Genomic DNA, 24,985 nt, shown 5'->3' on the forward strand with positions numbered 1-24,985 from the left:
TGTCAACTCGGTTAACTCAAAATTTTTTTATTCGATTCGATTGAATGCTCACCCCTAACTTAGGGGATAAACTATATGTTGACTCTTCAATATGTATGACAAAATACAAATTCAAGGACAGACTAAATAAAAAAAATAGATAGATAAGTTGAGGAGTAAACTGTATATTAACCCAAAGACAAACTTACCTAATTCAAACTGCCACTATTGAACCCAAAGAAGAAGCAATGAAGCCTGCCACTATATTCAGTTTAAGGGCCCGTTCTCCTTTGAGTTTTAGAAGGACTTTTTCAATAAAAAGTCCTTTTCTCTTAAAAGGAACAAAGAACGGCCTCCGTTTCAGAAAAAAATTCGCCATCGGAGAAGTCCTTTTCTCCAAATGAAGAAATTAAAATTTTCTCCTTTTCTTCAGCCAAAAGTGCTTTTGGCTGGTAATTTCCATTTTTCTCCCCAAAAACCGTTCTTCCCTTTGGTTCTTTGCCTGAGATATCAAGTTCTTTGCCTTTGTTTCTTTTCCTCTGGTTCTTTGTTCCTCTTCCGCCGGTGAGTTACTTTTCTTCTTCTTCTCTTTAATTATTCATTCTGCTTTATTTTTAGTTGTTTTCTGATTGTTTAGGATTTAGCAAAAATTTTACAGAAATTTTACATTCTTCGATTGTTCACTCTCTCTCTATTGAATTTGCTTCTGGGTTCTGAACCCCAACGCACGGATTCTGTTAAAACTGCTTTGTTTAATGGCACAGTAATTACAGTATTTCAATTGATGAAATCGGTATGAAATTGGATTTCGTTTGGGCGCCTTATGTATTGAATTTAACCCATTTGTTGACGGATTTCAAGACTAAAAAAAAAATACCCTGATGTTATGTTAATGGGGGCTGGTCTATGGCATATGCTTCATGTAAGCAACCCATCAGATTGCGAACTTGTTTTGCAAACGCTAAAAAGTTACTTTGTTTCTTTGTTTCCATTTTCAACAGATATCGCCAATGCCTATGGTTAGCAACTTTTCTCACCACAATTTTCCTTTTGTTTATTCAAAGTATTCTAGTGCTGCTTTTGCTAGCATATGCTTCACTCTAATGCTCGTTTAATTATTTTTTCTGGCATAGCTGAAGTTGTTGTTATGCTGGTGACAACTGCCTTGGTGACACTTGTAATGCTTCTGTGGCAGACCAATTTGCTTATGGCTTTGTGTTTACATAATGCATTACTTTATATCTAATATTTTGGACATTGTTATGATAGAATGTTCTTTCAATTTTAAAACTGTATGAGCAAAATGAAATGGACTAGGATACTACAAAGGAGTAATCATTTTGATAATAAGTATTATTTAATGAAATCTTCTACATATTCCTTAATGTTTTTGTCATTGAGTTTAAGTTGGATTATAGGTTCAATTGTATTTATTGTTCCTTGACTGTGTTGTGTTGCATGTATGTACTAAAATCCCCCAGCATTGCATCAATATCAGATTGTTATTCATGTCACATGATGAATGAGTAGTTTTCAAGTTTCTTAATGAAGTCAATCAAAGTGGAGAGCAGCAGTGTTCTTATGAGTTGTATTTCTTTGCACAGGTCATACAGTAGCCACTAAAAATGGGAAGTAAAAGTCGAATTCCACCCCTCATCTGAGGCGTCCTCTCTCTGGACCTGGCATGGTACATTCTGACCCATTTGGTCTAGGAATTCCTCCCCGTCCAGGTCTTTTTGCACATTTTGATATGTTGCCACCTCCAGAAATCATGGAACAAAAGCTTGTTGCACAGCATGTAGAAATGCAGAGACTTGGTACAGAAAACCAGAGAATTGCTGCTACCCATGGGACATTGAGACAGGAACTTGCTGCTGCCCAGCATGAGTTGCAGATCTTACATGCTCAGATAGGAGCTGTAACATCTAAAAGAGAATAACAAATGAGGAGCCTTACGGATAAAATAGCTAAGATGGAAGTAGAACTGCAAGCAGCTGAGCCTGTTAAGGTAGAGTTGCAGCAGGCACACTCTGATGCTTAGAATTTGGTGTTCTCTTTATGTTATAAGTTGGACATTTTATAATAGAATGTTCTTTCAATTTTAAAACTGTATTAGCAAAATGAAATGGACTAGGATACTGCAAAGGAGTAATCACTTTGATAATAAGTATTATATAATGAAATATTCTACATATTCCTTAATGTTTTTGTCGTTGAGTTTAAGTTGGATTATAGGTTCAATTGTATTTATTGTTCTAGAGGCTACAGTAGGTATCAACTTTAGCACGATGACTTGTTTAATTATTGGTTATATTCTTAGTTCTTTTAATGCTTGCATGCTCTTGATTACCGTATTCTTCAAAATGAAGGAAATGAATTATCTTAATTTCTCTAAAAGGATACAAATAATTGCTACATGTTTATCTAACTAGGATGGCATATTGTAATCTGAGAACTTCAAAATTCTCTTTGTTTATGTGGGACAGTTTTATGTTTAAGGTTTTATGACATATTTGAGTTATTTTTTCATTAGGTGAAAAGATTTTTTGCAACGCTTATTGTTTACACATCGTCCAACTTAGAACGGGTATGGATCTTTATCAGAAATGAAAAAGCAAAAGTCTTCTTGAATTAAAAAATATATATTATCAGTGCAAGAAAAGCATCAATATTCACACTATGAAGCACTTGACTGTAGCAAAACAGACACTAATGGTTTAGCACCCTTTCTCTTTCAATTTTTTTTTTCAAATGGTAAATAAATGTGTATGGAAATATTTAGGGATCAGAGTTATCATTTTTCTTTGAAGGCCTTTTGATAGACAAAGTACCTCACTTGTTCTATTGAAGTTTATGTTTCTCTTCACCTTTATTTTTCAAAAGAGATGAGTGTGTTTTCCACTCTGGAAATTTTTGTTGGTTGCAGTAGTAAGGTTGTGTAAATATATCAAAGGAGTAATCATTTTTTAGTGAATTTATTGATAAAATCAATAGTTAGTACAATATCTTTTTATAAATGATTGATTTGGCTTAATTTATTTCCCTTGACGATACGCAATTTTTTTCGAAAATATATCGGTTGAAATTATACAGATTTTATGGAATACGAAGATATTAACTAGGCATATGAGAATATTATTGATTCAGAAAATGCACTTGGTCAAGAAAGTGATGATGATGACGATGACGACGATGATGACGGTGAATCAAACAATTCAAGTGGTTTTGAAATGGAATTGACAAGAGATGCTATAGCTTCTAGTTTAATGAATTCACTTTAAATTGAAAATGCTATTGTAAAATTTTTAGTATTTATATTTGGTATATAAATATTATTCCTTTTTAAAACTTTAATCCAAATATATGTAATATTTTAATTTGTTAGGTTTACGTTTTCTATGTTATGTTAATATGAGTTATATATTCAAATACATTTTAAAATAAAATAATAAAAATATGTTAAAAGTATTAATTAAAAATAAAAAAGTAATTATTATAATAATACAATTGTGTCAATATCTAATTAAAAATATTTAATTTTATATTTAAATATTTAAATATAGTTTATATATTCTAATTAAATTTAAAAAATAATTAATATTAATTACTTAGAAATATTTAAAATTAATATTATTTATTAAAATATTAACAATAAGTTATAATAAATTATTTTTTATATTTTTGTTAAAATATAATAATATTAACTAATTTAAACATTATTTAAATAAATATTCATTACCTTATAATATCATGTTTAAAATAAACATTTTATTCTTTAAAATTACATTTTAACAGCAATTCTAAAAACTTACAATTTTCAAAAGCACTTTAGTGAAAAAAGGTAAGCTCATCAAATAATCTCGGCTGGAGAAAAAATACCAATCGGAAAGCCCATTTATAGTATCCTCTTTCTCATATTACTATTAGACGAGGAAGTTTTGCCGCCGAGGGTGTCTTACTAGCGTTAGGGTTTTGTTGAACTGATCGGATAGATTGATTAATGTCAGAGAAGTTGAACAATTGAATACTGGACATGGGCAGCCGGCTTGAAATTTGTGAAGAGAATGAAGGGGAGCATGTCGAAACCCAGGATTTCTTCTTCGAGAAAATCGGCGAACCCGTGCCTGTCAAATCTCAACCGGATTCCCAGTTCGATCTCCGAAGTCCTCCTTCTCAGCCCCTCGTCCTCTCCCAACGTTTCCAGCTCCTGTTTCTAGCTCATTCTTCTGGGGGTTCTCTTTCTTGCCTTTTTGCTTTTGAACATCTTTCTTTGTATTTCTGCTCTTTTAGGCTGGTAATATAAACTGTACCGAATGTTTTAGGGTTCTTGGTGGCGAGGACCAAAGATGTGATTGATTTAGCCAAGGACATTAGGGAAAAAGCCTCCTCTTCAAGTATTGAAGATCTGAGTTTGGTGGAAGTTCCCATTGGCAAGGTTCACATTCTTGCTCTTTCCACCATCGACGACACCATACTTGCAGTTTCTGTGGCAGCTGATATTCATTTCTTCAGTGTCAGCTCCCTTCTTAATAAGGTACTCTTACTGTAGCACCTGATATTCATTTCTTCTGTGTCAGCTCCCTTCTTAGTAAGTTACTCTTTAATTAAGAGGCTGTTTCTAATATGACATCTTGTTCGTGCATGACACTGCCTGTATGTAGGATATAAAGCCATGTTTCTCCACTTCGCTCCCTCAGTCAAGCTTTGTCAAGGATATTCGTTGGAGAAAGAAGAAGGATAACTCTTTCCTAGTTCTTTCAGATGATAGAAAGCTATATCATGGAACTCTTGCACATCCTCTTAAGCATGTGATGGATAATGTTGATGCTGGTATCTCAGAACATCTATCTTTCAATTATTAATCGTCACTAAAACATCACAGTGATTGGCTTTTTTTTCCTCATTTTCTAGTAAAATACAGAGGTCCTTGCATGCTCCTCTAATTTGTTTACGTTTGCCCTTCCTTTTCTTGACCTTTCTATGTTTTGTGGTATTTGCACCTGGCTTGTTATGTATTAGCATTGTTTGAATAGTATCTTATGAAAGATTGCTATTTCATCAACTAACCATCTTGCTTCCTCTTTCACCCCTCCCCGATTGAAAATTTTGTGTTCTAAGATCTAACAATATTTGTTTTGTTTTCTTAGTTGAATGGAGTGCAAAAGGTGCTTTTGTTGCCGTGGCAAGAGATAATAGCCTTAGTATTTTGTCATCCAAATTCAATGAAAAATTGTGCGTAGCTCTTTCATTCAAGTCTTGGGTTGGTGATTCCAACGATGATTGCACTGTAAAAGGTGGGGTTCTTTTATCTATAAAATTTCTTGTAGATTTTTATGTTGTATTTGCTTTTTGATTTTTCTTACATGTTAGTCATGGATTACTCCTGTTTGTAATTTTATGCATCTTGATGATTTTTTTGGACGTTACATTCTCTTCTTTGTTAAAAAAGTTAAGATTTCCTTTTTCCTTTTATTTTATCAAAAGTGAACTAAAATAAAATCTTGGAGAGCTCTTTGTGGAGTCCATGCTGTGGATTTAATGCTTGATGGCATTGATTTGCATGGTGAATGCTATTGTGTTTGTACAAGTGTTTTGAAGTGCTTAACAGTATTTTTTAAAACATTTGGAGCTTAAATTCATTGTTCTGATTAAAAATTTATAATTGAGATATCACTGTCATTCCAGGTTAATGTTTTCGTTCTGGTAGCTACAGTAGTTAAAGTGCAGTTGATATTATTAAAACTTGCTTAAAGTCATATCCTTATCTATATATGGTTTTTCTTTTTTTTACAAATCTTTCATGTTCATAACCTTTGAAACTGAACAGTTTTTTTGTGAATAATTTTGTCAGTGGATACTATCAGATGGATTCATCCTGATTGCATTATTCTTGGATGCTTTCAGTTTACCAGAGATGCGAAAGAAGAAAATTACCTCGTCCAAGTAGTCAAAAGCAAGTCAGGCAAAATCACAGATGTTAGTATAGTTCAATAGTAAATTGATAGTTTTCTTTTGAATTTGTTTGCAATAAGGTTTAGTTTATCAACTTTATTGTTTGTTGCAATTAGTATGATGATTAACGATCAGAGAGGTTAGTTTGGAGTCAACTGCTATTTGAATAGTACTGTCTGCATTTCATTTGTCTTTAGAGTTGCATACCTAAATTATATAGGTTGCTTTGGCACCAGCTTCTGGGCTTACCCTTCTGGTATTATTCTTTTCTTGTTCTTGATTGCATCTTCTTTAATTCATTTTGTTCTAGTATTGTCCCTTCGTTCACTAAACCCTTATCCTTTTGTCATAATCCTGAAATGGCTTTGCTATTGAGTGAAGATCCAAATTTCTAAAAGACATCAATTGCAATAGCAATTGTTAAAAAAATTAGTCACTTTTGCTTATTATCCATCTCATGCACCTGCCACAACCTAGATAAAATGATATCAGTGTTATGGTGGATTGGATCTGGGTTAAGAGGACGTAGAGCCAGCTCATGTTTGGGGCGGGCAAAAGTTTGCCTTGTTTTGCCAATTTTCATAGTGTTATCTTTGCATTTACTTTGCTTTTGGAGTTTTAACTTATTATAGATGGAGAATGTGGGAATACTATAATGGACTCTTACATTTTTGATTATTAGCACCATTAGCGTTTGGCTTTTCCTACTGTTATTAGTACTTAAAGTTTCCATGAAAAAGTGCCCGAAAAAGTATCTCTTTAATCACCATGACCATAGGCTAATGTATTTGCTTAATCACACTTTGTTCAAAACGAAATGAACATAAGTGTTCTACCTCTTGAAGGAGATGTTCTTGGGATTTCTATCTTTAATGGGATCATGATCTTTATGAATGGTAATTATTTCTGGCAATGCTCAGTTCTTGATTTGGATTACTAATTAATTAATAGGGCTTATACCATTATATTCAAGAAATGTCTTAGCACATGATTATTTGGCTAAGTTGGTTGGTGCATGATTCCTTGTTCAGTGAGTCCTGTTTGAATCCCCTTACCTAAATAAAAAATGTTTTTACATTGGACCGTAGCCAGCTTATTACTTTCCCTGGTTATGAACCTTTGAGGATGCAAATGCCATATTCATTCTCTCTTTGTAATGCAATTGTTGTTATACATTAAACTTTTATCAAATTTATTGCAGGCTACTTCTGATTTGGTTGTTCTATCCTTTAGTGATTTGTTTGCTGGTCTAATTGATGATATTGTGCCCTTCGGAACCGGCCCTTACTTATTCTTGAGTTATTTGGAACAATGGTAATGTGATTTAGTTTCATACTCTTGCACTTTTTACTCCTTGTTGTCATGTGTGTTGCAGGTGAATGCTTGTAATCTTATTTTATTTAAACTATAATTATATATATATAAATGTTTGATACGACTACAATTAGAAATATAATGAGTAAAGAATCCTAAGTCAAGTAAAACGTTTTTAATAAAATTGATGCAATAGTTCTTATTTATACGTTAAATAAATCTTATTGTTATTAATTTACTGTTTCAATTGGAAATTATAATTAATAAAATTATTAAGAGTGAATCTAGAAATAAAATGAATAACAAGGAACTTTTTTTTTCTCAATTTATATATGTATATCATAGATCACAGATATGCATATAGTTCAAGTGAATCTAATCTCTTCAATTGCAAGAGCTAACTCGGGTACTTAGTCACAGTTATCACTTGTGAAAACTTTAAATTTAATTCCTTTTGGTTCTTTGTTTTCTTTGCTATTGAGATGATTTGAACTTGCACATCAATTTCATATAAGGAGAACTCGTCCAGAGTTTCTGTTTGTAATTTAATACTTTTACTAATCAAATAACTGAAATTTGGATGCTATCGCTCCTTTTCTTCCTTTTTACGTATACATTCTATAATGTGAAGATCAATTGACTATCAAACTCATGTTCCTTTTTTTTAATGTACTCATTTCTTTTTCCCCTTTTACTTTTTGTTCTAGCTCTTCGGGAATTACTTTTTTTTTTTTTGAATCAATCTTCAGGAATCATTTACTTTTTGGTTAAGGGGTAATTTTTGCTTTTTATTATTACAGCAAGCTTGCAATTGCTGCTAACAGAAAGAACACGGATCAGCATATTGTGTTACTCAGTTGGTCACTTGGTGAGACTGGTGAAGCTTCAGTTGTTGATATTGAGCGTGATAATTGGCTCCCCAGGATTGAACTTCAAGGTTTTCAACCTGTCTTTTTGACCATGTAGAAATAGCTCAAGTTATTGTTTTATCTTTTGTGTTCTCCTTTGCACAAAGATTCAAATAATTAATTTGTAAAGCATTTTGAACTGTCCCTTTAGAATATGGATTTGACAAACATCTTCTGTGAAGGGGTTGTTTGGACTTAAATCCTAGTCTAGAACTTGAGCAGTGATGCTTCAAATCTTGTTAAGTAGTCATGTTTTTGTGACCAATTTTCTATCCTTTCTTATATATTTTTTGAAATTTGCTTTTTGATATCTGGAAACATTTATTCTGACTTGTTTAGTTTGAAACTTGAACTTTTTAGATCTATGTTCTAGTAGACATAATTACTGTGGCATTTTCGACAATATAGTGTTATCTTATACTTTATGCTGAAAGATTTTTATAATTTGTTTTCAAATTAGTGTGGCATTTTCTACAAGATTGTGTCATCTTGTGTTTTGTGCTGAAAGATTCTTAGAATTTGTTTTCAAATGTTTTTACCAGCAATTTTTTTTGATGCTTTAATACAACTTTTTTTGTTTGGTTTGTGCATAGATAATGATGATGATAATTTGATCATGGGGCTTTGCATTGATAACGTGTCTGTGTTTGGGAGTGTTAAAGTGCAACTTGGAGTTGAAGAAGTTAGGGAGCTTTCACCATATTGTGTTCTTATATGCCTTACTTTAGAGGGCAAACTTATTATGTTCCAGGTTGCAAGGTAGCCCTTTTTTTCATTTCCAATTTTTTTTATTAATTATATGTTTCAAAGCAAAGTTTTTTCTTGAAACTGCTGACCAGTCTTTGCATTATGATGGTATCATCGTCATGCTTTACTTACAATTAGCTATTGGTTTTACTGCAGTGCCAGGGAAAATGATGTTCCACCTGATGTTTCTGCCCTTTCTGATAAAGAAGAGGATACCCCTGTTGTGGTGTCTGCTGAAATTGATCCACCTGAACTTACATATGGACGGGGTGAACAAAAGTCAGAACTGATAGCTTTGTCTCTTCCATTGATGGATAAAGGCAAAACTGAGCTTCTCACCAATGGAAGTAGTGATGTAAACCTTTCTCAAATGAATGTGAATTCAGTTACACATGCTACTGATAATCTATTCCATAATGATGATATTAAAAAAGCAGTGTCTTTGAAGAACTCCCAGTCTTCGGAAGCTGTAGGCCAACAAAAACCTCCAACCTCAATGCTGTACCAAGAAGCAGGTACTCAACAAAAATTGTTTTTTGGAGGGCAAGGTACCAATTCAGGACAATCATTTCTGAGGACTTCTCAATTAGAGGGATCTGGTAATAAGGTGAGGGATGGTAGTCAAACAGAAGCTCAAAAGATTCCAGGATTTGGATCTGTTACTCCTGTGGCGAAAGTTTCAAATGACTCCTTATTACAACCAAACCATGAGAGCATACCAAAAATGTTTGAGCTGGTTAAGGAACCAGTAGGTGAAGCTGGATCAATTGGTTTGCAGAGTACATATGTTAAGTTGTGGCCAAATCCTTCATCCCAGCCATTTTCAAGTGGAAAATTCATGGTTTCAAAGGAGTCTGATGCCAGAGCTTCATTTTCATCTCCAAGTAATTTTCAGTATGCTAGTTCTCAGAGTACCAGAGGTGCTACAAGCATTCCTGGTGGCAACGTTGAAAAACCTTCACATCTAAAAGATACTACTGGTATATCAGTTTCTGTCAATAAAATTTCAGGTACACCAGTAGATATTGGGGCCCAGAAATTTTCAATAGGGGGAGGAAATATTGAGTCAGTACCTTTAATTCGTGGCTCACAGTCATCCTCCCTACTAAATTTTGCAATGGAAAAGTCTTTCAACCAAAAGCTTCATCCCCCCAAGGATGAGTATAAATCTGCAACCCAGTCAAGGATGTTGAAATCGGAACCACAGTTATTGAAACAATTCGGCAATGTACTGTACATGTTTTTGTGGTTTTCTTATGCATTGTTTTAATTTGTGCTTGCATGTGAGTGTTTATCTGTGGATTGCTTTATGTATAACTTGTTAGCTATTAGATCTGTACTGGCCTATATTTGCCTTTTGATATTGAAATATCATAGGCTTAAGTCTATTCATTCATTGTTTTGTAATTATTTTTTTTTAGGAAATGCATTTTAAAAGCTGCCTGATTTTCCTTTTTGTCACATTATTTTCTATCTCATGAAAATGAATTTTGGCAAGACATGTCATATAGGGTTTTCTTGATCTGTACATGCAAGAGAGAAATCTGGTTCTTCTGTATTTTTTTCGGAATTAAATGGTTGCTATCTTTACAGCTCTTACCTTTCTTTTCCTCACCAGATTAAAGAGATGGCGAAAGAACTAGACACACTTCTGGAATCTATAGAAGAAGCTGGTGGCTTTAGGGATGTTTGCACTGTTTTTCAGAGAAGTTCAGTTGAAGAGCTGGAGCAGGGCATAGCAGTTCTTTCTAAAAAATGCAGGAGTTGGAAGGTGACTTCTGTACCAGTGATTGATGGTGTCAGTTAATTCAATTGTGTTTTATGTATTTATTTAGCTGTTGCATTTGTTTGGTTAATAACTTAATATGCTTTCTTCTGTTGATGCTATGAATATCTAAAACTCCCCCTTTCCTTATTGATGCCTAGGATTAGAACTCAGCATGGGATAGGAAAAAAGAGACAATGACCTGCTGACATTTTTTTAATCTCCAATTTTGGAACATTTTAATTTCCTGGATAGCTTGTCTTTGAGGATCTAGAAATTGAATATTCATCTATTAAAGCAGCTTTCAAGTTAGTCTGACAGGCCTTCATATATTTTTTCTTTGAGAACTTTTGATTTGTTTGGTTGTTTTCAAATTTTGAAATTTCTTTTCCTTTTTCCTCTTTGTTAGATAGAACTAGAACATGAGATGTTAAAGTGGCTGAATATTCTGATTGTTTTACATGCTTTTGTTTTATTGTTTTTTTCAACTTAACTGTCTGGGATTTGTAGAATGTAATGGATGAGCAGCTTGGGAAGATCCAACAACATCTTGATAAAACCGTACAAGGTATCTTCAAGCTTTAAAATGTCTCATTGAAATACAAGCATTTTGATTGTTTGGCAATTTATAGACAATTCTTTTATGAATTTTGGTTTCTTAATTACATATCTTGTATACACTTATCTTGCTGCTGCCTCGAGTACAACAATCTGAGAAAGCAATTTATTTTTCAATGTAACATTGGAGATAACTTTTGCTTTGGAAGTACATTAATCAACCTTTGAATTGGTGAGAGGACTAAGTTAGCTGCCTAGAGGGCCTGATGATTTGTAATTTGATCAAAACCCATAACCTGTCCAAAGTGGTTGGAAATTGAATTTGGTCTAGTTCAAACTGGCAAAAAGAAAAATGTAAAAAAAATGAATCGTAGGTGACCTAAACGTGAAATAGTTTGAACCAAAAGTGAATGAAACTTGAAACCACTTGAATGTGAAGTGATAACACAAAAGGATTCAAACCTGAGGCTTGTTTGAACCTGTACAATCTGCTTTCTTCTTTCTTTTTTTTTTTTTAAATTAAAATTTATAATGATTAAATTCTTGAGATTCACATTTTGTTTAATTCACATTTTTGACATCCATATGAGATGGGTTTGTTATGATGCTGTTTATACTTGTGCTGGTTACCAGTTTTAGCAAGGAAGATATACATAGAAGGCATTATTAAACAAGCTTCAGATAGCCAATACTGGGACCTGTGGAATTGCCAAAAGTTGAGTTCTGAGCTTGAGCTTAAGCAGCGACATATATTGAAATTGAATCAAGTGAGTTGTCAGTTAATAGTTGTTGTGAAGCATCATGTTTGATTTGAGGCTTAAAATTTTAATTCCTTTTATAGGATTTGACCAATCAGTTAATTGAATTAGAGAGGCATTTCAACACCAGTGAGCTTCATAAATTTGGTGATGATGATGGAGTTCGTGATGGTCGGAGAACTTTACAGAGTAGATTTGGGCCTTCAAGGTTTATTTTTTGTTTTTTCCCCTGTAGTTTTCTAGCTTTTATATTAGCATCTCTAAGCATGTACCATTATCAGTGATGAAAAAATTGGATTGGATTTCAAACTGGTTGGACTGAACAGTTCAATTAACATGAATTTAAAAACTAAATAAATAAATTTAATGCTAAATAAGCATTGAATATGCTAAATTTTAGATAAATATATACAACGCATTGAATATGCTAAATGTTAGATAAATATAGACAACTGGCTAAATAGTATTATCGTTGATAAGTAACTAAGAGGTTAAAAGTTCAAATATCAGTATTAATTAAAAATATAAAAGAATAAAGCTAAAACCGATGTAATCCTAGTTTTAACCAGTTCGACATGATTTTTAATAGTTCAAAGTATTTGGTTCTAAGCTCTGTTACATGGAGTCTTCTATAATCTCTGACTCTTCTTCTGTAGGGTTGGACTCTGAACTTTTATATAACACCATTAGTCCTCTAGCAAAAGCAATTGATTTAAAAAGATCATTTTACTTGCAAAATATATATAGTGATGTAAAAAATATTTGAAAAAATAAAATAAAATAAAATAAAAAATTTAAATATGAATAATTATATTAATAAAAAAAGAAGTGAATAAATTTATCTATGGTATTGAAGTATTTGCATCATATATTTTAGCTTACAATATTATGATAAGATGTTTTAGATTTTTTTGCCAACTTTTTGTGTCCAAAGTTTCACAAATACATGATAGTATTCAATAAGAAAGGCAAGTCCATGTAGTATAGGTTTTGGAGTATACACCGGATTGGGTAGATCTGTTGGTTGTTGAATCTATCAATTAAGCTGGTTTGGTTTTTTTTAACACCAATCCTTGTCAAAGTTCTCTGGCTACTACAAATGTAACATGCTTTGTAGATTCATGATAATCTAGTTTTTACAGATTTTAGGGAAGTTGCTGATCTTGGTACTTTTCATTGCAGACGCGTTCTGTCCCTGCATTCTTTACATAGCACAATGAGTTCACAAGTAGCAGCTGCTGAGCAACTTTCTGAATGTCTCTCAGAACAAATGGCTATGCTGAGTGTAGAGTCCCCTGTGAAAAAACAGAATGTTAAGGAGGAGTTGTTTCAAATGATTGGAATAGCTCATGATGCCTCTTTCACCTCTCCGCATGCTACAAAACCTAGCAATAAGTCTAAGAAACTTGTTCTTTCCTCTGGGTCCTCTGCTTCTAGAAATCAGTCGAGGCGAAACCAATCCAGTGCACTGAAGAGTTCTGACCCAGAATATTCTAGGAGGAGGAGGGAATCACTGGATCAGGTAATTCTTTGAGTTATTCCATATTTTCATTATTTTATAGTAGACTTTCTACTGGATCTGCTTTTAGCCATGAGTGTTTAGTTGAAGGATGCACCTGATTGTTGTGAAAGTAGCTTCTGGTTGATTCGAAAGTACTGTTCATTTTATAATTAATCCTGCTATGAACTAATTACAGTTATTTAACTTGCTTTTTATTTTATTTTATTTTTCATTTTTGTTAGTTAAAACTAGAATCCTTATCCATTATCCTATTCATTTAATCCTCTTTTATGTAATCTTATATAGTATTGACAACAGACCAAAGTCAAACTAGTCAGCTAGATATACTATATTCTTTTCTCCATCCATTTTAATCTAAGAGCTGTTGCATATTCTGATGTGTCAATAAGTTTCTATGATCCTGTGACAGAGCTGGGCTAGTTTTGAGCCTCCAAAAACAACTGTAAAAAGGATGCTTTTGCAAGAATCAGCAAATGTAAAAAGATCACTTTTAACCGATAAACAGAACTTTAGCCCTTACACCTCCGAGGAGTCGACAAGTTTATTCTCAAAGGAACTCAAAGCAACTTCAACCATGTTGCATCAATCTGGAAATGAAGGTGAGGCATTGCTAAATCCGTACTATTTTTCTTAAAGTCATCTCTCTGCTTATACCTATTTAAGCTGTTTGCTTATGCAGCAAGCCTCTAATTGTTACTTCCATCTTGTTTAGTTAAAACAAAAATTCAGGATGCATTACCGAGACAGGAATCTGAATCAACTGTTTTCCGATGGGCTAATAATAGTTCTCTATTACCACCAAATTATGCTGGGTGGAAATCTTCTACTGTGCAAACAAGTAACTTCAATGCTTTGTCATCAGCATCAGGATCACAACCTATGTTGGTGCAGAATTCTTCTGGGGAAACACACAGTATCCCTGTTGCTAAACTAAACTCCGGAGCTTCTCAGGTTGAGAGATCTAATATATCATCTTTCAATGAGAATGAAATCCAATCCACTCTACAGTTTAGACCTAATCTACACCAAGAGTCATCAATCTCCCAGGTGGCTTCATTGCCAAAGAAATCTACTGACACCTTAAATTCGGATGGTAAAGGGACTGTGCTTGCTAATTCAGCGCTGGGGGATGTGAAACACGTCTCATCTACCACAAAGAGTACAATGTTTGGTTCTAATAGTAACAACTCTCAGTTCATACCTCCTGCTGCTGTTTCTGCATCTCCTGCCCCCTCAGCCAAAGTTTCACAATTCAATGTTGTGACAAGCAAAATCCAGCCGAGTGAAAAGGTATCACAGTCTTTTGCATTCTTTAAACCTGTTGAAGATTTGTCATCTTCAGTATTCAGTTCCTCAACTCCATCATTATCATCACCATTTTCAACTATGACAGCCTCATCACTCACATCAGTTAATGTCTCATCTACTGAAACTAGTCCAACATCGGCACCAAAATTTTCCTTTTCAACTTCATTTTCTGCGGTGCCTACTTCACCTGCAACACAATCTAGTGAACCAAGTTCTGTAGTTGCAGTAGATGCTAATAGAAAAGCTTCTTCCTCACCATCATCAGTTCCTTTCTCTGCTTTTGTTTCCTCTTCTGATTCCTTGTCTTTTCAGCCTCTCGAAATGCCTATACCCTTGCCTGCTGATTTATCTCCCGTGAGTTCTTCTGAGATTTTAAAAGTTGAGGCCCAACCACATAAGGAAATACATGACTTAAAAAAAGATGGGGATCCGATTATACGAGCACCACCTCTGCAACATGAACTTCCAGCAACAGAATTGAGCTTGAAGCCTAAGTTTGCTGTCTCATCACCAAAGAAAAGTGAAACTCCTACTGGAGTGTTATCTGGAAGCCAAACCCGCATCATTGATCTTGCAAGTCCTGCAACTAATTTGGCATCAAATCCTCAGCCGCTGCAGCCTTCTACTGGAGATAGTCTTTCAGCTCCTTCGTCAATTAGTATTAATACTGCCAATGGAAAAAGCGGAAGTTTGGATCTCACACAAGAGGATGAGATGGAGGAGGAGGCTCCTGAGACAAACCAAATGACTGAACATGGCTTGGGAAGCTTAAGTAGCTTTGGGATTGGCTCAAACCCTAACCCAACTGCTCCTAAGCCAAACCCATTTGGTGCTCCATTCGGAGTTGTGGCTACAAGTGCAGCTACCTCTTCATTCACCTCAACTGTTAATCCTGGAGAGTTGTTTAGGCCTGCATCTTTTAGCTTCCAATCTCCACAGCCTTCCCAATCGGCTCAACCTGCAAGTTTTGGTACATTTTCTGGTGGCTTTGCTTCTGGCGCCCCTGGTCAAGCTCCTGCTCAAAGTGCTTTCGGCCAACCAGCACAGCTTGGAGCTGGACAGCAGGCTTTGGGATCAGTTCTTGGTGCTTTTGGCCAGTCAAGGCAGCTTGGTACTGCTCTACCAGGAAGTGGTTTTGCTTCCGGGAGTGGTTTTGGTGGTGGTTTCGCAAGTCCTCAATCTGCTGCTGGTTTTTCTAATGCTGCAACAGGAGGTGGGTTTGCTGGTTTGGGTTCAGGTGGTGGTGGGTTTTCTGGGGTTGCTTCAGGTGGTGGATTTGGTGGTCTGGCTTTAGGCGGTGGGGGATTTGGTAGCTTAGCTAGTGGAGGACTTACAGGTTCTGCCTCAGGTGGTGGTGGATTTGCTGCTCCTGCCTCAGGTGGTGGTTTTGCAGGAGCTGCTGGCTCAGGTAAAATTTGTTGTTTATTTTGTTTGCCGTTGTCTGGCTCAGAATATTGTTTAAGACTGTGACTTATGCCGTAAGTATCTGTGCAGGGAGTGGTGGGTTTGGTGCTTTCGGCAGCCAACAAAGAAATGCTGGTTTCTCAGCCTTTGGAGGCGGCGGAGGACAAACTGGAAAACCTCCTGAGCTTTTTACACAGATGAGAAAATAGTTTTAACGAATTCTAGATGGATTGGATTTTAGTTTGTCGTGGAAGTCTGAGTATATATATCTTAACAACTCAACTGGTAGGTTTAAATTAATAGGAAATATTATCTTTATATAATTGTTGAAGGTTTATACGTTAATTGTTGAGCATTTTTAGTCTGCTTAAAATTTGATATACGTGATTGAATTGAAGTGAAAAACTTTGCACTATTGTAAATGTATCTTTAATTTTATTTACTTATGTGCGCATGTGGGAAAACATGCAAACATAGTGGATCAAGAAACGCAGGCTTGGATTTATTTCCTACAAAAAAAAAAAAAAAAAAGAAACATGCAGAGGTCAATAACTATGAAATCAGTGGGTGATGGAAGATTGTAGTTAGTGAATCTCCACTTGGAGGTTACATTACAACACGGGACATCAATACAAATCAAACTCATGTGACCACCCAACATTTGCCTACCCCTTAGATTAAAAATTAGAAAACGGCAGCAACACTAGGATGATCTTCAACAACTCTCAATTAGTAGTAACAATCCAAAAATCTGTAGATGCTAGTATTTGATTTTTGTTTTCTCATCATCTTATTTCTCTATAAGAGGAGTATTAATAAAGAGCAACCTTAACTCAGATTTGTCCAATTAACACTTAACGACTTAAGCATTTAAACTCAATTTAATTAGGATTAACTAAGATTATTAATCAAATGTAACTAAGATTAACTAATATTATTAATCTCTTAAATCTGGCTTATGCGCTTCGCCTTATCTTCCAATAATGTTGGCAACACATAGTAAATAAAAATTCTTAATTATCATTAAATAGTCTAGTTTAAACTCTTTAAATGAATATATTTACTAATGTATACGTCAAGAAAGGCATCTAGCCATACACCATGACTACCCAAATGTAAGAGAGTCAATAACTTGGTTTGACCATTTTACCCTTCCATATGTAGTTAGCATGAATAATTTCCTTTTTACCACTCTTCATCTCAATAGGTTTGAGTATGAACTTGTGTCAACTCATGTTTAACTATTATAATTAATTAAGTCGTAAATATGTTAATTCATGTATCATTATTGTTTATTCTCAAAATACCTTTATGAATCATATTTAAATTGGCATGTTACTATGGACAAATTCTTAAATAAAGGTATAATACAAGAATCACGAGATAAACTCCCTATTCAATCTGGGTGATGAATATTTGTTGATACCTCAATTATCTCCAAGCACTTCATGCTATACAAAATCTCCTAACAATGAATGCCTCATAGTGGAAAATGAGTAATGGGGTTAAAATATAACACTTGGTATTAAGATGACTTTGGTGATCTCAAGTCAAATGTACAATTAATATGATAAGATTTAATCACCGATAGATTGTGTATCCATATGAAGATTCTCATTATAATGTCTCCAATGAACTTGTTTCTCTAACAAGCCTTTGCATTTTAACTTTAAGCATCATTATGCCTACAATTTATGAGAAATACTGCTTGACCTAGTCAAGGAGCAAAACATGTGCTAGTCTATTTACATTAACAATGTGCTATCTTGCCAATACTATGATTAGGGATAATTTAGGTATATTGCAATTTGCACGCAATAAGAATCTCGCATAATGAACTTTTCATGATTTCTTTTGCACTGATATTTATATACCAATGTCTTTATCATATTATTTAAGATATTTAATAATCAAACAAACGAATTTACATAAGCCTAGTATAATAAATAAAAAAAATGCCACAATAAATAAATAGTCACTTACATGAAAGTATCCTTATTACATCAGATGCTCTAGGGCGTACTATTAACAATTTTTCACTTGCACTAGAGCTAATTGCCTATGTACCTAATGCCCATAACATTTACATGGTGATACTATATTTTCTTAGAACGTGCCTTAGTGAGAGGGTTAGCAAGATTTTGACCAATGGGGACTCTTTCTATATTTATCTTATTCATACCAATGATCTCCCTTATGAGATGGTAGCGTTTGAGAATGTCCTTGGATTATTGATGAGACAATGGTTCCTTTGTTTGTGTAATGACTCCATTTTTATCACAATATAGAGGTATCAGATCAACAATGCTCAGTATCACTCCAAGTTCTATGATGAACTTCTTATTTCAAACTGCTTCCTTGGTTGTTATAGAAGCAACTGTGTGCTCATCTTCTATGATGAACACGTATCCAAATTGAGATTTACAATTGTCTTTATTGAACTAAAAGCTAACATCACAGTACCCACTTGTAAATCTCCTCCATATACCAAGAACATATCTGCAGTCCATCTTAAGTTCTTAAGGATGTTTTTTAATAGCTACCCAATGTTCCTCTCCATGGTTAGATTGAAATCTATTTGCGATACTAACAACAAATGCTACATTTGTAATGACCCAATTTTAGTTAGTATTGAAAAATACGATTTCGGAAACCAATTCTATAACCCAAGTCCGTGAAATAATGAATACAAAGATTTACATATTTAGTATGAAAATATATTAATGGTAGGTAGAGTAATTAAATTGAGAAATTCATTAATTGCAGTACAAGACTAAATTGCAAAAGTGTAATCACCATTGAACTTTTAATTTAGAAAATAAAAAGTGACTTGGTTAGAAATTAAGCGAAGAACTATAGAATAATTTGACCAATATCACATTGAATTAATAAAATGGGATGTACATGTGCACTAATTATCTTTAATGTGATTATTTTATTTTATAAGTGGTTAAACTTAGTTAATTAAAAATTGTTATTTCCTTAATCAAAGTATATATTCAAGTGAGTGGGGAGAGAACAAAACACTTAATCGTTCTTCCTCTTTGTTTCATCTAAACTTGATAGAGAAAAAGGAAAATCTCCCAAGCTTTTTAGCCAAATCTGATCCAAATTAGCTAAGCTAAAGACGGCGTTGGACCATCTTGAGATAAAACAAAGGGGAAGGCTATAGACGAGTGATCTACCACAATTCGTTGTGGCAAATTGAGCTCTTTTCGACACTTAATGAGCTTATATTAAAGTAATTTGTTATCTTTTTATTTAGTTTTTCTGTAATACCCCTAACTCGAATCCATCGCTGAAACAGGGTTATGGAGTATTACTGAAGTTTACAATTTAAATGGACAGAAAAATTCAAACATTTCATAACATATAGCATTCATGTCAGAAACCAATCATAATCATGCATATTGTTCCTAATACGAGCCCTCGAGGCCCAAAATACACTTTAGAAACAAATCGAGACTAAATTGGAAACTAAAAAAATATTTTGGAAACATTTAAAAATTTCAAAGCTGTAGGGGTCACATGGCCGTGTGGCCAAGCCGTGTGACTCACACGGCCAAGAGACACGCCCGTGTCTTAGGCTGTGTGGACATTCGAAATAGGGACACACGGCTGTGTCCCAACCTGTGTCTGTGCCCGTGTAACTCACTGACTTGTGCCACACGGCCAAGCCACACGCCCGTGTGCTAGGCTGTGTGAGTATACTGACTTGCATTCTTAAAAAAGATATAGGGACACATAGCTGTGTCACTTGGCGGTGTGTGACACATGGCTGAGACACACGCCCGTGTCTTTGCCTGGGTGGACAAAAATAGGCCATTTTACAAGCCAAATTTCTCACCCAATTTGACATCCACCTACACTCAACATTTTGCATATACACAAGTCATAATTAGGCATCCAAAACAAGCCAAAATCAAGCCTTAAACATGTAAAATAATTATATACAACCAATATTCCCTTAGGCACCTCAAATGACAATATGCAAACATGTCAACCATGTATCCAAATTTACCTAAGTGACCAAATACATATATGCATAATTGTACCAAAACTTATCATTTTGCATCTTTTCATGTCACTTAGCTTACTTACCAAAACATACCAATATTTCCAAATGGTACCAAATATACCATTCTAAACCAATCATCAATATACGTATAAGTTTTCCATAACAAAGCACTAAATCACAACAAGGTATATAACATATCTTATATGCATATTCAAACCACATTTTACTTTCCATCATTCTACCATATCAAACACACATCAAATATGACAAGGCCACATATATATACACATCAAAATATACCAAACACAAGCCATATACGTGGCCAATCTCAACAAAACACTTATATGCCAACACTGGCCGAATTAACCTATACATGCCATTATAACCGAAATTAAATAACCGAAAGTACCAAAAGAGTTGATGGGTAATGTGATATAGATCTGACAAGATTCCAACCTGAACGAGCTTCCGAATCACTATAAAACACAGAAAATAACACAGAGTAAGCATTTAATCTTAGTAAGTTCGTATATCATAGAATTTAACTTACCATTTTGTCATATTAAGGTAAGCATACAAAGCATATCCAAACTTAATTTGGCAAAAAACCTAGACACATATCCTCATCAACCATATTAGTCATGTAATTCATATAAATATCCAAAAACATGTATGAGCTCAACAATAATCAAACTTCCATGTACATATAATTTCCAAATCATTTATTTATATATCATGTACAAATATTTTTCATATATCTCATGTAAATACATATGGTAGTTCGTATTGAACTCATGTAATCTTGTAATAGAACAATGCCCGTTGAACCATTTAGAATATCGTTGGATATGCGGGTAGTACACACGAGGTGTACTGAATTGTAATCCATCAATTCATGTACATGTATGCTCATACGAGCTGTAAAATTTAAGCTCCTTCGAGCTGAATAACGGTAAGCTCCTCTAAGCTGAATAATAGTAAGCTCATACGAGCTGAGTATAGGTAAGCTCATAAAAGCTAAAATCGGTAACCCTAATGACATGTCATTTGTATATTACAAATTCTTAAGGTTCAAACGGGGCTCGAAAATCGTCGTACGTCGTCGGATATGTGATCGGTATTCATATATGATGATAATGCAAATAACATACATCTAATTCAATCAAAGCAAATAATTACACAATTTAATTACACAAGCTTACCTTGATGAGTGTACGTAGATACGGAGGCGACTAATCCAAGATTTTATCTTTGCCTCGATCTAACTCCATATGAGGTCTAACCGGATCTATACGAATGAATTTAACTCAATTCAATATAATTCACATTCAATTTAGTCCAATACAAATTTTTGGAAAAATTAATTTTGCCCCTATACTTTTAATTCTTTACAATTTAGTCCTTATCTCATAAAAATGAAAATTTGTACAATTTTATTACAACCCATCATAGCCGAATTATATACATTCTTATAACAACCCACATTTTTTAAAAATTTATAATTTTACCACACAATTTATCACATTTTTCAATTTAATCCCTAATTGATAATTTTATCAAAAATTCCTTTACAAAAGTTGTTTATCTAACAACAACCATTCATTTTCTACCATTAAACTTCAGAAACCTAACATGTTCATCAATAGAAAAAATCAAATACTTTAACAATTTCACAAATTAGGCCCCGAGCTAGTTAGATTAAGCTCCAACGATCCCAAAAATATAGAAATCATTAAAAACAGAACAAAAATTGTACCTAATTGGAAAATGAACGCTTGGCCGAATAATAAGCACAAAAGCGGCTTTCTTATTCTTTAAATTCAATTGAAGAAACAAAGAAAGATGGAAGCTTTTTAATTGTTTTAACTTATTATAACATTATTAACCAAATTACAAAATTAACCTTTATAAACATTATTTATTACACTAAATGCCAAGTCATTATCGTCCACTAACATAATAATGGTCTAATTACCATATAAGGACCTCCACTTTAAATTTATATAGCTATTAGACACCTTTAGCTATTAGAACACAACTTTTTCACTTTACGCGATTTAGTCCTTTTTATCAAATTGAACATGTAAATGATAAAATTTCTTGACGAAATTTTTTTATGGTAATAATATCATGCTGTAGACCATAAAATAATAAAATAATTTTTTTGACTTTAAATTTGTGGTCCCAAAACCACTATTTCGATTTTACTGAAACGGGCTGTTACAACTCTCCCCCTAAAGGGATTTTTGTCCTCGAAAATCTTACCAGAAAAGAAGTTTGGATATTGCTTTCTCATAGCTTCGTCGGGTTCCCAGGTGGCTTCCTTTATTCCGTGTCTTTTCTAGAGAACTTTCACTAAAGCTATGTTTTTATTTCTCAATTTTTTCACTTCTCGTACAAAAATTTTGATCGATTCTTCATTAAATGTCATATCAGTCTGAATCTCAACATCCGTCAGAGAGATAACATGTGAAGGGTTAGATTGATACCGTCGTAACATAGACACATGAAAGACATTATGAATCCTCTCAAGCTCTGACGATAAATCTAATCGGTACGCAACAGGTCCGATTCTTTCAGTAATATCATACGATCCGATAAATCGCGAAATCAGCTTTCCTTTGTGACCAAACCGAAGAATTTTCTTCCAGGGCGATACTTTCAAAAATACTCTATCGCCAACTTGGAACTCTATATTTGAATTTAATAAAATGAACATTTTAGTGTGTTTTATGACCTATTAGGCCAATCGGGGCCTAAAGGAGGACTAACTTGTTGATTGAGTGTGTAGGACATCGTTTTAGGCCAACGAGTAAGTGAACTTCCCATGGATGTCGCAACACCCGACTTTAAGATTATAAAGGATCATTCTGTTATTGATGTCATGACAACAAATCTTCAATATTGCGACAACCAACTTTGAACCAAAGGATGTTATATTCGAAGGTCAATGTTGCGAGAACCATTATATGATGTTGCGACACTGGTTTGACGAGGCCCATTCAACGATTTAGGGTGTTTTTCATCCGCACAACCTTAATTAGTATAATTAGTCAAATTTAATTGACCAAATTCGGTCATCTAACACACTACTACAAATATTAGTGCTCAGGACCTAATTAAGGGGGCTTCTCTTAGTTAATTTTATTGTTCTTAGATTAGTGTTTTATTTATGGAATTTCCTGTACAAATTCAATTCAGTTTCAGTTCTTTTTTTTTCTTCAATAATTTTAGTTGTTTATTTTCGTACTGCTTTGATCGATTCACATTAACATATTTTTAACGGGTTTTACGGATCAATCATCAACTTCCAACCTCAGATATGGATCTCTCTTTTCCTTCTTTTTTTTTGTACTTTCAATTGAATGTTTGAAATACAATTAGGGAATTGTAGATCTAGAATGATCATGAACTGAAAACCCTAAGAAGATTAACAAGCAAAAGTGAGAGAAATTAGATAAGGGTTTAGGTTTTACTTCAATTTAGTTGGTTTAGATTAAGTGAACTTAAACATTAAGATTGATGACCTTAGGAAGTAATCTAGGTAGATAAGGCCAAAATGATAGCCTACCGAGCATCCCTTAATCTATCCTGGTTTAAGCTATCAGGTGAAAAGATAAGTACGTTAAGCCAATCAGTTAATTTAATTATAGACTGAAAGGTATTAGTTAGGTTAATTGTTAGCTAAATTACTTAAACTTGAACCCAAAGTTGTGGTGCCCCAAACCCGACTAGAATGAATCAACTCAAATTTGGAACGTCACATTAGCCACTTACGTGTCTCTCATTACCGGTCAACCAACACACCACAAACCAACTATCACACCAATCTAAAACATGCTCAAATAAGTTATTTTTAAACAAACAAACCTAAATCATGCTTCATTCGTCATAATATAATGAAAAAGGACAAGGAGTAAAATCATCAATTTACACAACATTAATGATAAACATGTAAATCGTAAAATTAATACCACAAGTGTCTAGGCAATTTATTTTAAACCATTAGAGAAAACTGCAGCTCAAAACGACATATAAAACCCATTTAATTTCAAAATAAAATTTAAAGAATAAATCATAATTTTATTCAAAATATCCAGTAAAACCATTTTAAGAAATTGAACTTACCATATTAAATTCAATATACAAAACTAAGTCATGTAAATTTTCAAAGCATTTCGTGTTGTTTTAGGCCTCCAATTTTATTATGTAAAAATCAAAACTTATTTGCAAAAGTTTCAAAAGATGCCCCAAAATCTCTGATCATCGTGTCACTATGTCGTGATTCCCATGTTGCGGCATTGACTCGGTATCGCAATATCCTATGCGAGTATCGCAATATTGACTCAAAAATTTGCAGGAAAATTTCGGTACTTATGTTGGACACTTTGACACCTCATACACATACCAAATCGAGATTTCGTGCTATTTTCCCTATTTTAACATGTCATATAACTTACATAAAACATGTCAATCATGCTCAAACACACAGGATCATACATTAACATGCTTTGACATCTCAAGTAAATTGCTATGCTATCATGCAATCTTAAAGTCACAATTCAATTACTCAACATGTCAATTTTTTGTATTTTAAGCATTTCTAAGTGCATAATTGATACAAAGCATACCAAATGGTCATTTTGGACTTACCTCAATACTAAGGGAGCCAATCCACCTGCAATTTACATGTTAGCCAATAAACAAATACACAAGCCTTACTAATTGAACCAATAACATGCATTCTCAAAT

At 33.8% G+C, this 24,985-nt stretch overlaps 1 protein-coding gene and 1 long non-coding RNA gene across 4 annotated transcripts; both read left to right on the top strand.

Moving 5' to 3' along the window:
* Positions 1–239: 239 nt before the first annotated feature.
* On the top strand, positions 240–2,181 carry LOC107954717 (uncharacterized). Of its 2 annotated transcripts, none has more exons than XR_005917546.1 (2): positions 240–543; positions 1,584–2,181. It is a non-coding gene; the product is annotated as an uncharacterized lncRNA (long non-coding RNA). The 2 variants fall into 2 exon arrangements; XR_005917547.1 differs by lacking the exon at positions 240–543 and adding an exon at positions 1,101–1,156.
* Positions 2,182–3,817: 1,636 nt separating this feature from the next.
* Positions 3,818–16,630, top strand: LOC107954716 (nuclear pore complex protein NUP214). Of its 2 annotated transcripts, XM_016890358.2 has the most exons (18): positions 3,818–4,211; positions 4,302–4,513; positions 4,641–4,809; positions 5,127–5,273; positions 5,831–5,955; positions 7,133–7,245; positions 8,046–8,182; positions 8,747–8,912; positions 9,057–10,128; positions 10,519–10,671; positions 11,176–11,233; positions 11,857–11,990; positions 12,065–12,189; positions 13,164–13,503; positions 13,913–14,102; positions 14,216–14,793; positions 15,124–16,219; positions 16,306–16,630. In XM_016890358.2, exons 1-18 carry the CDS (start codon positions 4,013–4,015, stop codon positions 16,422–16,424), a joined length of 5,133 nt encoding a protein of 1,710 aa, XP_016745847.2. In that variant the 5' UTR covers positions 3,818–4,012; the 3' UTR covers positions 16,425–16,630. The 2 variants fall into 2 exon arrangements, with proteins under 2 accessions (XP_016745847.2, XP_016745846.2); XM_016890357.2 differs by having other exon boundaries at positions 14,216–16,219.
* Positions 16,631–24,985: the final 8,355 nt, after the last annotated feature.

This window comes from Gossypium hirsutum, chromosome D08, assembly GCF_007990345.1.
Source record: "Gossypium hirsutum isolate 1008001.06 chromosome D08, Gossypium_hirsutum_v2.1, whole genome shotgun sequence".
Taxonomy (NCBI): domain Eukaryota; kingdom Viridiplantae; phylum Streptophyta; class Magnoliopsida; order Malvales; family Malvaceae; genus Gossypium; species Gossypium hirsutum.